The sequence below is a fragment of the Carassius carassius genome, chromosome 31, assembly GCF_963082965.1.
Source record: "Carassius carassius chromosome 31, fCarCar2.1, whole genome shotgun sequence".
NCBI lineage: Eukaryota > Metazoa > Chordata > Actinopteri > Cypriniformes > Cyprinidae > Carassius > Carassius carassius.
The window spans coordinates 22437712-22453669 of record NC_081785.1 but is presented as its reverse complement, the minus strand read 5'-3'; the positions used below and the strand labels follow the sequence as shown (position 1 = coordinate 22453669).

The 15958-nt window shown below is 36.6% G+C and overlaps 1 protein-coding gene across 1 annotated transcript; it reads left to right on the top strand.

The window, feature by feature from the left end:
• Nucleotides 1-1046: 1046 nt before the first annotated feature.
• On the top strand, nucleotides 1047-15325 carry LOC132112126 (pleckstrin homology domain-containing family D member 1-like). Its single transcript, XM_059519709.1, has 13 exons — nucleotides 1047-1362; nucleotides 1892-1985; nucleotides 3369-3458; nucleotides 4134-4210; nucleotides 4529-4620; nucleotides 4717-4769; nucleotides 4963-5057; nucleotides 6142-6235; nucleotides 6473-6663; nucleotides 8777-8909; nucleotides 9271-9415; nucleotides 12873-13016; nucleotides 14908-15325. Exons 1-13 carry the CDS (start codon nucleotides 1211-1213, stop codon nucleotides 15063-15065), a joined length of 1518 nt encoding a protein of 505 aa, XP_059375692.1. The 5' UTR covers nucleotides 1047-1210; the 3' UTR covers nucleotides 15066-15325.
• Nucleotides 15326-15958: the final 633 nt, after the last annotated feature.

Sequence of the window (15958 nt, the reverse complement as noted above, 5' to 3'; positions counted from 1 at the left end):
CAAGATGAAAATATTTTTTCTGTGGTATCAATCTACAAAGATCTACTGTAAAATGCAAATAACCTTTAGTCCATGTGTAAAGTCACAGACAAAGTGTTATTAAATATAAATCCACTGGATCTGGAGCTGTGTTAGGATAAATAATCCCTGATCCATCAGCAAACTACAAACTCATAAATGTGTATGATACCATGCATTCAATGATAAGACAAATCACTGTAAATATGGCAGATTTATGAGCATATAGAGCCATAATTTATTTGCTAAAGTTGTTTGGACAGGAATACATCTGTTATCCTAACATTTATGCACACAACACCACCAAATGGCTCTTTAGCAGATTAATCTGCCTGTAAAATTGGACAGATTGCTCTTTTATGTAAGAACAACATTTGAAATCTCTTTTCCCCACCTGTCTAAAATATTTTTTGGTAACTATAGGCACTTGTGTCCCTGTGTAATAAATAAATAAAAGAAAATAAACATAATAAATGAATGGATAAATGAAAAGTATTCAATTCAGTTTGTACAATACAATTACAATCATTAAAGAATTAATATTTGGATGCATTTTGGATTTGGACAGAATTACAGTTTGACTGGAAACAGTATCATTCTTCACACATCACATCTTTATTGATCCGTATGACCACACTCGTACAAATTCATGCAATTTTTGCCAAATTGTACGTATTTTACGAGTTGCACAATTCGTATGAATTTGTACGAATGACCTACACCTAACCCCACCACTAACCGTCACTGGGGTTTAGACAAATCGTATAAAATTGTACGAGTGAGGTCGTACAAATTCGTACGAATAAGCCACCTCGTAAAATACGTACGAATTGGTCGTGAGATAGTGTTCGATAGACAGATCTTACATCAAAAGTGATGTAATCCTTATATTAATAGTTTTTCTCTTAAAAATATCACATTGACGTCCCTCAGATAAAAAATACTAAATCTCTATCTATTCCTCCCTCCTTCTCTGATTCTGTTTCCACACTGTCCGATATCAGCTGACGTCACTATTGGCAGATGCATCATTCCACATCGCTGAATGACTGCTGAGTGCATCAGAAGCTCTGTCTGTTTGAATGCGGCTCTATAGGATTATAGGAGAGTCTGCATGCTACTGTTTCAACTCTATTGACATTTTTCTTTTACCACACCTCCTCCTCTCCTACTTCCTGTGAAATAGTCAGCTATGTTCTCCTCGTCCAGACCCTCCTTACTCTCGCCCCGGATCTCCATGGATCAAGCTGACTCGGACGCTTTGGACATCAGCACCAAAGTGCAACTGCATGGGGTTCTGTGGAAGAGACCTTTTGGGAGGCCCTCAGCCAAGTGGTCCCGCAGGTAATGTTAGGGACCTATGTGTAACAAGATTAAAGGCATTTATAAGACTTTGTATATATTAAAAAGTATAAATATATTAGTTTTTCAATATTAGTACTTTCTATGAACACACAATTTGTTGTTCTGGTCAGCATTGGAGGGTTATGAAATATATAATGTTATAGAATAGATAGTATAGTGAGGCAAAAGGAAAAGCTACATATTTATTAGTATTTTTGCTGTGTAGCGATTGTTATGCACTGAGTCTAAGCACATTCTATTTTTGTGTGGTGCCTTGTTGTGTAATGCACTTTAAAAGCTTTAGATGATATTGAGTAACCTATCATTATAAACTGAACTGAGATGAGCTTTAAATGTGCCTTTACAGCTGAGTAAGTCCGATCTATAGAGATGTTATGTGCTCCCAGGTGTTTTATTTTTTATTTTTTGTACTGTACCTATTGTAATGGACAGAATGTCTTCATTATGTGCAGTGTTAGCTGTGAGGTTATTATTGAATTTCTTGTTGCTGTTTGTGCTTTCGTAACAGATTCTTCATCATCAAGGATAGTTTTATTTTGTACTATGCTGAGAACGAGAAAAAAAGCTTTGAGACTAATAGATACTTCAACATTCATCCAAAGGTACACAGACATCTGTGATAACTTTATTAATTGCATATATTTTTTTCTGAAATTTCTCGCGATTAATCCCACCTAACAGTAAAGTTTTTAAATATACTTTTATATTGCAATAATTTCAGGTTCAATTAATGTAGAAACAACATAAAGATGGTGTATTTTATTTATTTGGTTAATGACATGAAGTTTAATTTGTTTAATGATAGTCTTTTTTTTTTATGACTGAAGGCGAGTATGCTGTCACTGATAGTACAGGACCCCAAAGAACAAACAAAATTAACTTGGGGGGTCCCCTGGTTTGAAAAAAAAAAAAAAATAATAATAATAATAATAATATATATATATATATATATATATATATATATATATATATATATATATATATATATATATATATATATATATATATATATATATATATATAATACTTGAAACATTAAACTAATACAAAAAATTAATTAAATGAAAAGTGTTGATTGCTGTATTAAATTTAGACCTGCTCAATGTCACTGATATAACTTTTTTTTTTTTACGGACTTTTACAGAGTTGCACATTATAACCAGTCGCACACGATTCTGTTGAGTTTATGAACACAATGGCCAATCAGAGGCATCCACATTAGTCATCGCATTTTTGAGCACGCATGCTAAATTAATCTTGCAAATGTTCTCATCATAAGCAACAAAGTGCGATGTATGAATTGTGTAAATAAGAGATTAATTGGCCAGCTTCATTGATTATTAATTGACCAAATTAACTGATATTGAATAAACTTTTGTCTTAGAATCAATGAACAGCCACTAGGTTGTTAGGTTTTCTGAGCGATAACGAGTATAAGAAAGAAAAAGAATCATAAACAACCACAAAAACTTAAGAGAGATCAAAAGAAACGTGCTAAGTTCACCACTACATTTATTCTCATGGAGAAATATATATTTTATTTATTTATTTATTTATTTATTTTTGGGTGTTCTGGTTAGGAACAGAAGACCCCCCCCCCAAACCCCCCAAATGCTTTAGCACAATTTGAACACTGGTTCCACCTCTGTGTTAAATATTCTTAAATTAAATTAAATTAAATTAAATTAAATTAAATTAAATTAAATTAAATTAAATTAAAAAAATAAAATAAAATAAAATAAAATAATCGCCTGCGTTAATGCACTAATTTTTTACTTTACTATTAATTATATAATCATATATATAATGCAACCAAGATGTGCAGCTGTTGTTGCACTGAATATCAGCACAGCTGTTTGAAGATTGCTCTCTTTCATAATATAACCAAGGAATTAGATAGTAAGTAATGTAAGCAAAACATGACCAACTTATTATTAAATATACTTTTTAAATGGGCATGACATGTATTTTTTCCTTTCCTCAAGGGGGTGATTCCATTAGGTGGATGCATCGTTGAGCCAAGAGAAGATCAAGGCATGCCATTTGCCATGGTTATCAACCATGAGGACTTCACAGTAAAAACATTCTATTCTATTCTATTCTATTCTATTCTAGTTCTTCTTCTTTTTTCGGAAACCAGTTCACCACAATTAATTGACCTATCAGTAAGCCCTGCCCCCCTTAGTTACTGTTGCTCAATGTCTCACAATGAAAGCTGTCAATGTGCAAGCCTTGTCCCACAATGTGTTTGCACACTTTTGGATACAGAAGGTCCACCATTCAAGTGGGAATTAAATATTCCATGGAAGGATATATAAAATATTATAAAATAAATATGGTGGGTAACTCGAAGCGAGGGTACATGCAACTGATACTCGACTGCCATTGGCTCATCTGCATCTGAGGGGGGGGGGGGGGGGGGGGGGGCTTACCGGTAGGTCAGTTGGGCTTCCCAAAACTATAGGCCTATCAGAAAAGAATGGGATGTACCAATACTTTTCAAAGCTACTTTATGTGAAAAAAGAGCTGTTTAGGACAAACAGATTCACTAGAATCTTGTCACTGGAGTCTATCTCTAAAACAATAAATAAAATAAAATAATAAATTGTTCTGCTCATCTAAAATAAAATAAATTATTTTTGCTTATCTAAAAAAATTAATAAAAAATTAATAAAAAATTAATAAAAAATTAAATTAAATTAAATTAAATTAAATTTTAATTTAAGAACCTTTTTGCTTATCATTTGCAGGGAAACATTGTCCTGGCTGCTGAATCGGTGTCAGAGCAGAGCCAGTGGGTGGAAATGCTACAAGAGTCAGGAAAAGTGTGAGTGAACTTCTAACAACATCTCTGTAAAAAACACAGGTATTACAAGGAGAGGGTGACTTATGAGGACATAACCCATGTCCCCATTTTTCAAAACACTTATAAATCATACAGAGTGAGGTTTTTGAGAAAGTAAAAATGCACAAAGTTTCCTGTGAGGGTAAGGGTTAGGTGTAGGGTTGGTGTAGGGCCATAGAATATACAGTTTTTGTACAGTATAAAAACCATTACGCCTATGGGATGTCCCTACTTTTCACAAAAACAAAAGTGTGTGTGTGTGTGTGTGTATGTGTGTGTGTGTGTGTGTGTTCATGAAAGCACCTGGAGGAATGCTCAGCTGGGAGAGGCTATGATTGAGAGTCTTGAAGCTCAAGGCCTACAGCTGGCTAAGGAAAAACAGGAATACGTGGGTATGGTCACATCTTCTCTTAGCCTTCACATTTATTTTCTTCTCCCATAAAGTTCTAATTTATTAAATGTGTTGTTTTTTTGTTGTTTTTTGTCAGATAAGCTCATGGAGGAGACAGAAGAATTGTGCTTGCAAAGAGAACAGAAGGAGGTTAGCTCTCAATTTATATTCATATTTATATATTTATACATTTACATCAACAAATGTCCACATGTGCAGTATTTATGTATATTGCTGTAGGTTTGTACACAGATATGTTTAGATATTCAATCAGTGCATGTAAATTGAGTGATGGGATAAATATGTGTATGTGTGTTCATGTGAGTGTGTCTGTGTTTTGCAGGAGCTGGAGAGACTGAATCAATTGCTGGAGGAAGAAAAGCAGAAGTTTGAGGAAGTGGTTCAAGAGCTGAGAGCAGAACAAGATCAAATTAAACTGTAAGGCACTCATCCAGTATCTATCTATCTATCTATCTATCTATCTATCTATCTATCTATCTATCTATCTATCTATCTATCTATCTATCTATCTATCTATCTATCTATCTATCTATCTATCTATCTATCTATCTATCTATCTATCTATCTGTCTGTCTGTCTGTCTGTCTGTCTGTCTGTCTGTCTGTCTGTCTGTGTTTCTGTGTATGTCTGTCTCTGTCTGTCTGTATGTCTGTCTGTCTGTCTGTCTGTCTGTCTCTGTCTCTGTCTGTCTGTCTGTCTGTCTGTCTCTGTCTCTCTGTCTGTGTGTGTGTGTGTGTGTGTGTGTGTGTGTGTCTGTCTGTCTGTCTGTCTGTCTGTGTGTCTGTCTGTGTGTCTGTCTGTCTGTCTGTCTGTGTGTCTGTCTGTGTCTGTCTGTGTCTGTCTGTCTCTGTCTGTCTGTCTGTCTGTCTGTCTGTCTGTCTGTCTGTCTGTGTGTGTGTCTGTCTGTGTGTGTGTCTGTCTGTCTGTGTCTGTCTGTCTGTGTGTTTGTGTCTGTCTGTGTCTGTCTGTCTGTGTGTCTGTCTGTCTGTCTGTCTGTCTGTGTGTCTATGTGTCTGTCTGTCTGTCTGTGTCTGTCTGTGTGTCTGTCTGTGTCTGTCTGTGTCTGTCTCTGTCTGTCTGTATGTGTCTGTCTGTCTGTCTGTCTGTGTCTGTCTGTTTGTCTGTGTGTCTGTCTGTGTATCCGTCTGTTTCTGTCTGTCTGTCTCTGCCTCTGTCTTTCTGTCTGTCTGTCTGTCTGTCTGTCTGTGTGTGTGTCTGTCTGTGTGTGTGTCTGTCTGTCTGTGTCTGTCTGTCTGTGTGTGTGTTTGTGTCTGCCTGTGTCTGTCTGTGTCTGTCTGTCTGTGTGTCTGTCTGTCTGTCTGTCTGTCGGTCTGTGAATTAATCCAATTTTCATGACAAACTTCTCCGGCCATAATAAATGGGGTTTGAGATCAATCCAGCTTTTGTATGAATAAAATATGACATGAATAATTAGTCTGTTAAATTTAGCCCGAACAGAGGAACTTCCCTTGAAACATTTTATATTGCTTTGTTTTGGTAGAGATCTGGACGGTACTGCTCAGTGTCTCACAGGAGTGGAAAGTGAGAAGGAGGAGCTTCATAATCTTACCACACTTCTGCAGAAGTCTTTAGAGGTATCAGGAAATAAACATTTTAAAATAGAATATTCAAAAAATAATAATAATAAATAAAATTTTACCATGCAACAGGACTGATCTGAGGTGAAATTATTTAATATGAGAAAAATGTGACTAAAGAGAGTTATATGAAAGACATTTTACAATGAAGTTCTGGCTTGTTATTATCCATGAAGTGTGTCCAATTAAAAACAAAAAAAGGTCAATAGCAAAAGTCTGATTCTGTTTTTTCAGGAGTTATCCCAAGAGAAAAAGCGTACCCTCGAGCTGCTGCGAGAAAGAGGACAGGATGCGGCTGAAACAGGAAGTGATCGGCGGGCATCTTTAGACTCTCAGAATCCAGAGTCGCAGCTTCAGGGCAACCTGCGTAAAATCGAGGAGCGGATAAGGAGCCTGCTTAAAGAGAAAGAGCAGGCTGAAGAAAGGTGAGAAAATCTGGATGATGCAAATGTTTCATTACAAAATATTTTCATTTTTAGAGATTTCAGAGTATACAGCAATGTCCTGTTCCAGGGGGAGAAAAAAAGATTAATTTGGAATGTCTATAGCTATGTTTGTTCAGGAAGTGCATTAGAATAAATGGACTGTTGAAAACATTACAATGGAAATGTACATTGATCCCTAAATAAGCCAGTCTATTGATTAGATGTGAATAAAGCACAAAAGACAGAGAGTGGATTGACTAGCGGGTATGAATGACCTCAAAAGCAGGATATAAATAAATATGACTCTTCCGTATGGTCCATTACGCATGATACAACAATTTTATAAACAACAAATTGATCAGATATCATTGATTTTTTTTTCTTAGTTTCCAAAAATGTGAACTAAATCTTTCTGCTAACTGTTGTTTACTCTTTAAAAAAATGTGAGATTACTTGAATATATGATTAAATATAAAGGCTACTACTTCTATTTAGACTCCCAAAACTTTTATTCAACTTTTATTAAAATTAATAAGACATAAGACAAAAATGACATTATAAATTGAATATATACATTTATATTCAAAATGCAAAATCACCTTTATTTCAGAAATGCAGAAAATTAGCAAAAAAAACAACAAAACAAATTAGTTCCATGTAAGAATACGATAATAAAGTCTAAATATTTAAAAAATAAAGTCGAAATTACGAGAATAAAGGTGAAATATTACTTGAAATAAAGAGGAAAACACATTTAGAATTTGTATTTCGTCATAAAACTGACAGCATTATAAAGCTGAGCTGTGTTATATTAAAAGCAACAAAGCACAAAATATTTGTGATTACTGGGTGGTTGGCGTGCTACAAATAATGAATGGAAGACGGTAAATATTATGTCCAATCATTTATTGTATTATACCATGAATAAAACAGCTTGTGAATAGGCCTAGTCACTTACATGTTATAGCCTACAGGCTACCAAAATAAAACAATATAACTTTGCCTATGTTAACGAGTTTGAGCCCACTTCAACTTTTAGAACATTTTATTAACTGAATAGGCAACATGTGCCACAGACGTTTTTGTGGAGTAGGTGGTGGAATTTTCACAAATTTGGAATTTTCACAAAGAAAACAGTTTAATTCAAAGGGGTGCTATTATGCTTTTTCACTTTCTTTAACTTTAGTTAGCCTGAAATGTTGCTGTTAGAGCACAAAAAAAGATCTGCAGATTTACCAAACTCAAAGTCCAGTTTAAAAGGAGATATATATATTTTTTTTTACATAAATTACTTTTCAAAAACTACAACGGACGACTCGTTTGGACTACAACGCATATTTTCCGGGATTTGTGATATCACAAAGATTGACGAGTGGGATGAGACCTGGTTGAGCTGCACTAGAGAAGACAACGAGTGTTATCACTATGTCGGAGACGCGCTAGTGTTCCTAAGACAGACGAGATTAGAGTGGTTATAATCATCCCGGTGTAAATCGCGCTCTAATTGATTTGATTTTGATGCAATATTTAATCTGAAGCTCGCAGCAGGCTGCTTTGGTAAGAGGCAGGACATTTCCCGACCATGCGCTGTCAATTACAACACATTTTTTTTTTTACAAACATTTAGACTTTATTCTCATATTTCGACTTCTTTCTCTAAATATTTTGACGTTATTCTCATTTCTATTTTATTCTTGAAATATTACAACTTTATAATCTCATAATCTTATTTTTTTTTTACATGGCACCTAAACGCCATCATACTGTACACTATGTAGAAAAAACAAACAAACAAAAAAATACTTTTGACTAATCTGTTTTACATACTAAAAATAGTAGGTAATATTCAATAAATAATATGTATTATGGAGCAATCTGTACTCATAAATAAATAAATAATAAATTACAAATGAATTATATTTCATGTAAATATTAGGAAAAGAATGCCAATTAATATTATAACTGATTTTGTACTTTAACACAGGAAACAGTGAGCCTCTGCAAATATAGCATCTCTGGCATCTTTTTTAACTAACCACACTCCAGAGCTCTCTTTCCTACAGCCTTGTTTTGATGACCGTAAGCCAGACCTTCTCTCTGTCGCTCCTTGCAGGCTGAAAGAAAATGAAAAGCGAGCCAAAGTTCTGCAGGAGGAGAGAGAGTTTTATTCTTCTCAAGCTCAAGCTCTCCAGCAGTCACTCACACAGCTCACAGCAGACAAACAGCACACCGAAGAAGAGCTGAAGGTGCAAACTAAAGTGCAAAAATAAAAAAAAAAACCTGGATGTAACTCTGAATGTGGTACATTGCAAACATTTTATTATTCTTTTAAGGGTGGTATGATATTTTGCTTTGGAACTAACATACAGTGTTATTAGGTTACATGCAATATACTGTATGTATCGCATTACCTCTCCTGCATCTGTGGATCATCTGCACATCTATTATCACTTCTTATTGATAGAAAAATCAATTGAAATTCTAAAAGGCCCATGTCTGTCTCCTCCTCCATAACTCTCCCTTCTAAATGTATCTCCCGTACACTCTGTCTTCATAATATACATTATATGTTGTTTGTGTGTATGCGTGTGTGTGTGTGTGTAACAGGCGGAGATGGAGTCTCGTGTGGAACTGGAGCGTAGGCTGAAATTGGCTGAGGAGGCCCTGCAAGATCTAGAGCAGGGTCTAAATGCAATAGAACGCACCCATGAGAGGGATGAAAGAATGAAAGGAGATGTCAGCCATCTCCGCAGTGAGTACATTCCATTAGCCATGTTCTAATACTTTTTGGATCTTCAAAGTTTAAGTTACCTGAACAGAAACCTCTCAGGTTAATATATATATATATATACACTGCAGGCACTGCAATGCAATCTCAATGAGTTCCGGGAGGGCTTATTATTTTATTATTAGAAGTTATTAACCTTTGTTAAAAAAATACAACTCTTAGTAATGTTAGCTCATTAAATTACACAATTGCAACTTTCAATTTTAACAATGCGTTATTAAAGTGTAACTAAACCCCTGCTCAGAGCCTGACTCCACCCACTGACAATATTTGAAAAATGCTGAAAAGTGGGCAGATCACAGCGGAGATAGAGGGGACGAACCTAGGGCGGGGCTGAGCGAGTGCGGCGTGATCCTGAGACCCGCAGTGACGGATTGATTGAGCTCTGCTGTCAAGAGTCGCTAAAATGGAGTGTGACTGTAATGACGCAAGTAGCTTTGCAACAGAGCGATCATTTGAAGTAGAGGACTTTTCTCCCCCACTTTTTTTTAGTGGAGGGTGTCGAGGTGTCTGTTCATAACGATTCGAGCCGCTGGCTCAAACTGCGGTCTTAACTCCTGCACCGAGTCGCTCTTCAGCGCGAGCTGTGTGGAGAAGCCCATTTCCACTTCCATTGCGTTGGAGAAGCAATCCCGTGTAAAACGCAGTTTGCACACTCGAGCTCTAGGCGGGAACTTGCAGTCTTCCAGGCCAAGTGCATGCAACCACTGGCGCTTAATTTTAAAGTCTGCTGGTAAACTATGCAGTCCAGCAGTGCTGTCGCAACCAGCAACACACCTACGTACCATCCTGACCACTGTAGGCCTACTAAATACAGATAAATCTACGCTAACTTGAAGATCTAAATAACTATAATTGCTATGCTGAATAGATGCTATATTAGTCTATCCTGGTCCTTACCAATACTCGCAGTTCCAGCTCCTGACTCACTACAGTGATTTGATGGGTTTTATACTGTCAAGGGCAAGGGCGTAAAAAAAAGTTTGGCCTATTGAATGGCTATTTAAATACATTTTAGAAAGTAGCGCAGCTGCTTTATTTATAGGGTTTCCAGAGTAAAGGCTGCTTTTTTCTGCAGTGTAGTGCCATCTGCTTTCAGAGAGTGAATGTGCCTTATTAATTACCATGATATATATTGCATTACCAAACACTGGCACATGTCTAAACGCAACACTTTTGTTTTTCCCCCATTTTTCATGAGCTGAACTCAAAGATCTAAGACTTTTTCTATGTACACAAAAGGCTTATTTCTCTCAAATATTGTTCACAAATCCGTCTAAATCTGTGTTAGTGAGCAGTTCTTCTTTGCCGAGATAATCTATCCACCTCACAGGTGTGGCATATCAAGATGCTGATTAGACAGCATTTTGCACAGGTGTACCTTAGGCTGGCCACAATAAAAGGCCACTCTAAAATGTGCAGTTTTATCATACAGCACAATGCCACAGATGTCGCAAGTTTTGAGGGAGCGTGCAATTGCCATGCTGACTGCAGGAATGTCCGCTTGAGCTGCTGTTGCCCGTGAATTGAATATTAATTTCTCTACCATAAGCCATCTTCAAAGGCGTTTCAGAGAATTTATCAGTACATCCAACTGGCCTCACAACCGCAGACCATATGTAACCACACCAGCCCAGGACCACCACATCCAGCATCTTCATCTCCAAGATCGTCTGAGACTAGCCACCCGGACAGCTGCTGCAACAGTCGGTTTTCATAACCAAAGAATTTCTGCACAAACTGTCAGAAACTGTCTCAGGGAAGATTATCTGCATGCTTGTTGTCCTCATCGGGGTCTTGACCTGACTGAAGATCGTTGTCGTAACTGACTTGAGTGGGCAAATGCTCACATTTGATGGCATCTGGCACTTTGGAGAGGTGTTATCTTCACGGATGAATCCCAGTTTTCACTGTACAGGGCAGATGGCAGACAGCATGTATAGCATTGTGTGGGTGAGCAGTTTGCTGATGTCAACGTGGGTGTCAACCATGGTGACGGTGGGATTATGGTATGGGCAGGAGTATGTTATGGACAACGAACACAGGTGCATTTTATTGATGGCATTTTGACCCATTGAGCATGTTTGGGATGCTCTGGAGTGGCCTTTTATTGTGGCCATCGTAAGGCACACGTGTGCAATAATCATGCTGTCTAATCATATGCCACACCTGTGAGGAGGATGGATTATCTCGTCATAGGAGAAGTGCTCACTAACACAGATTTAGACAGATTTGTGAACAATATTTGAGAGAAACAGGCCTTTTGTGTACATAGAAAAAGTCTTAGATCTTTGAGTTCAGCTCATGAAAAATGGGGGCAATAACAAAAGTGTTGCCTTTATAATTTATATATATATTTCCTCCAATACAAACACAGGGCTTATTGTAACCATAAAGCAAAAAGAGGGAGCTGTTGTATGTGTGGTTTTACAGCTTGTCCATTGTCTTATGAGTCAGTAGAAATGCTTAAACCTCCTTATTTGTAAGGACATTGCCACCACATACTGTCTTTATGACGTGCATCCTGGGAGGCTTCTAAATGGCACTGAATGAGTTCCCAGGCATGCTGGGATGTTGGCAGCCTTTCCTTCAATATCCGTTCCAGCTGAACCATTAAGGAAAAAAATAAATGAATAAATTAAAATATTAATTTTGTAAAGTCAAGTGAATCCAAACCCAGTTTGCCAACAGCAACCAAATCAATACTGCAATTTCTTTTCACTGAGGAAAAACTTAACTCAACAAACATTCCCAAATGTTTGATAAATGTAATGAAACAACATAGGAAATACATGGGGCTAATTAACACAATTTTAGTTTTTATATACTTTCTCTACATATGTATAAATAAAACATGTGACGCAAGTTCACCAGAACATGTTGATAACACAGTTGACAATCAATTAATCTACTCTATGTGCAGACAAAAATAAAGACAAAATATTGGAGAGGAGAAGTTATGACTTTCATAATATTTCCCTCCAAAAAAGGAAAATACTGCACATGTAGGACATGTGATTTTGGAACAAACCATATGGGGTTTTTATAGGGAGTGACACGGTTGAAACTGATCTCTCGTACATACACAAAATGGATGATTTAATGTAGATGCATGAGCATTTTTTTTTCCTGATATAAAAGTGATCATTGTTTGAAATGAAAAGTTATGAAAAATTTCCATGGACATGACATGTACCCCTAATTATAGAATGACTCACATTGGCATTCTATAATTAGGCATAAGGCAGCAATAATAAGGCATTGTTTAGGCATGGTTGCCAGCATTCTTAAGACTATCTTATATTAGGCTCAGCAGAAAAAAGAAACTCATACAGGTTTGGAACAACATGAGGGTGATTAAATGACAGGATTTTCATTTTCGGATGATTTATCCCTTTAACGTTGTGCATTGTACCTCTAGTGTTCTTTGAGGAATGTATTTGTGCTGCGGAGATTGAAGCCAAGTTACCATCCATCATGAAGAATGCTGTGTATCTGCATAAAGCTGCTGCTCGACGCATTAAAAGTTGCCGTATCCAGAGACGGGCCTCTAGGCAGCACTGGTGTAAGTGTTTTACACTTTGGTGTACGTATGCACACATGATGTTATTGCTATATCTGCTTTTTTGGTTTGACTGAAGGAGGTTTTGTAAAATGTAACATTTAATGGTAGTTGTGGCCTAGTGGTTAGAGAGTTTGACTCCTAACCCCTAGGGTTGTGGGTTTGAATCTCTGGCTGGCAATACCACGACTGATGGTATTGCCCTTGAGCAAGGCACTGAAACCCCAACTGCTCCCCAGGTGCCACAGCATAAATGGCTGCCCACTGCTCCAGGTGTGTGTTCATGGTTTGTGTGTGCACTTTGGATGGGTTAAATGCAGAGCATGAATTCTGAGTGTGGGTCACCATACTTGGCTGAATGTCGCGTCACTTTCACTTAATACATATATACAAATTAAAATTAACCTGCTAACATCCACTCCACTAATACTGGCACCCTTGGAAAATTTTTATCAAATAATAAATTCATATTTAAATAAAAAAATAGCACATCAGGGTTCACCCTGGCATGAAATTGTCCAGCCATGACTTCCTGTTCCACGGGATTATAAATATGAGAAACATAATGGCCAAAATGTTCTTAATCATCCATCACAAGGAGTAAAACCAAAGAGTATAGTTCTAAAATGTATAACAAAGTTGTAGAGCTTCACAAAAAAGAAAGTGGCTGTAAGAAAATAGCTTGAAAAGTATTGAAAATTCCCATTTCCACCATCAGGGCAATAATTAATAAGTTACAATCAACACAAATATTACAGATCTGTCTGGAAGAGGATGTGTGTCTATATCATCCTAATGCACTGTGAGGAGGAAAGTTTGAGACCCTTAAAGGATCAAAGCTGGAGAATCGGGAGATTAGTTGAATCTTAAGAGTCAATAAACTCTTAACAGCCCCTATATCACCACATGTTGTCCGGGAGGTTTCCAAAAACAAACTCCAGCATATTCAGTTGTCAGACATGTCTGGAACTTCAAACATGACTGGCTTTTATGGTCAGATGGAACTAAAAAAGGGGCATTTTGGCAGCAAACCCACCAGATGGGTTTGGTGCAAACAGGGATAAAAAGTTTCCAATGCCCACGGTTAAATATACTGCCAGATCTTTAATGTTGTGGGCCTATTTTTCTGCCAGAGGTCTTGGACATATGTTCAGATAAATGGCATCAAATATCAACAGACAAACAATCTAAACCTGACTGCCTCTGTAAGAAATTTTTCAATTGGCCACAGTTGGATCTTCAATCAGGACAATGATCCAAAACAAGCATGAAAATCAACAAAAAAAAATGTATCACTGAGCACAAAATTAATGGTTCTTTCATGGCCGTCCCAGTCTTCTGACCTGAAAATGAGTGAGGTGAACTGAAGAGAAGTGCCAACATAGAGAGAATTTGTCAGAAGGAATGGTCTTTGATCTCTTGTCAGATGTTCTCCAAACTAATCAGTTATTATAGGACAAAACTCATAGCTGTTATCTTGAAAAAAGGACGATGCAATAATTGTGGCCAAAGTGAACCAGAGAAAACATTTATGTCATAATGACCCCCTCGCCCCCACTCCACACACACACACACACACACACTTTCCATTGTTTTACTATCAATGATGAGTTGTGAATTTTTTAAATGAAAGAACAAAAGGATAAACAATGCAGATTTATTTTCACGTCCACCTTTGCTCATATTTACCAAGGGTGCCAATATTAGTGGAGGGCACTGTATGTTTAAAATTAAGTAGCCTAATAGTTGGCATAAGCTATTGTTATTTCACTGATTTTACAAATATGTGTAAGACACTAATGCCACATCTTGTGGAATTGCCCTAATGGCTTTAAAGTTTTAGTTAAATTTACTCTAAATATATTCACTTCACCTTCTCTTGTCCTGTGTACAGTGAAGCACTCTCAATCATTTGCCTCCTCTCGTGGTGCCTCCTCCAGCAGTCTTGAAGAGCTGAGAGAAACAGCCCGGCGTCTGACTTCAGACAGCTGTTTGAGACAGCGGGCCTACAAGATCATCAGCCGCCAGAAGACCGTTCAGTCTGATGACTAACAATATTCTGAAAGATTGACTGTCAGAACATCCTGGGAGAGAGGGGAAGTTGTTTTGTCATCCTGCTCTATGCTGTGCAACTAATGGTGAAAAGTTAGACATTCATAATTCAGTAAGGGGAGCAGAGTGCTGTCATATTTTAGGACTACATATGTCCTTCATATTTTGTCATGTGTCCTGTAGAACAATATAAATGCGAAATGTCAATGTTTGCTTTTGGTGTCATTCAAATTAAAATGTATTTAAAACCTAAGAAGAAACAGTACATTGACCTGTAAAATCTCAACAAAGTAACTGTCAAAAAACTGAAATATATATGTGTGTGTGTGAGGGAAAGAACTGCAATCCCATGAAGCATTGCAAATGACATAATATTAAAAATGGACTTAAAGATTAATATGATTGATTAAAGATATAAACAATATATTTTATGTTTATTGCAAAATATGCATTTATATAGAAATATTTATGTAATTTGAGAGTGTAGGAAGACTGACTCATCTTTCAAAGGCCTATATATAAGTTAGGCTTAAAGATCAATTTCGGCATTAAGAAAATTAATTACATTTTTGTTTTACTATGTTTACATTTTACATTTTCGACTTAGACTCTACGACATAGTTGAGTCTAACCTGTCTATCACAGGACAGGGAGCACAGGATTTCAGCTAGAAATCAATTTTGACAAAATATGCATTTACTGCATAAGTTTATTAACCCTTCCAAATTAATAATAATAAAAAAAACAAATAAACAAAAAAAAAAAACAACTATTATGTAATGTGAATTCATAAAACATTATGTCCAGAAGCATAACACAACTAAATAATTCAGATTTAATTTTTATTTATTTATTTAAATACAGTATGTCATTTTCAAAACTGAATTGTTGGT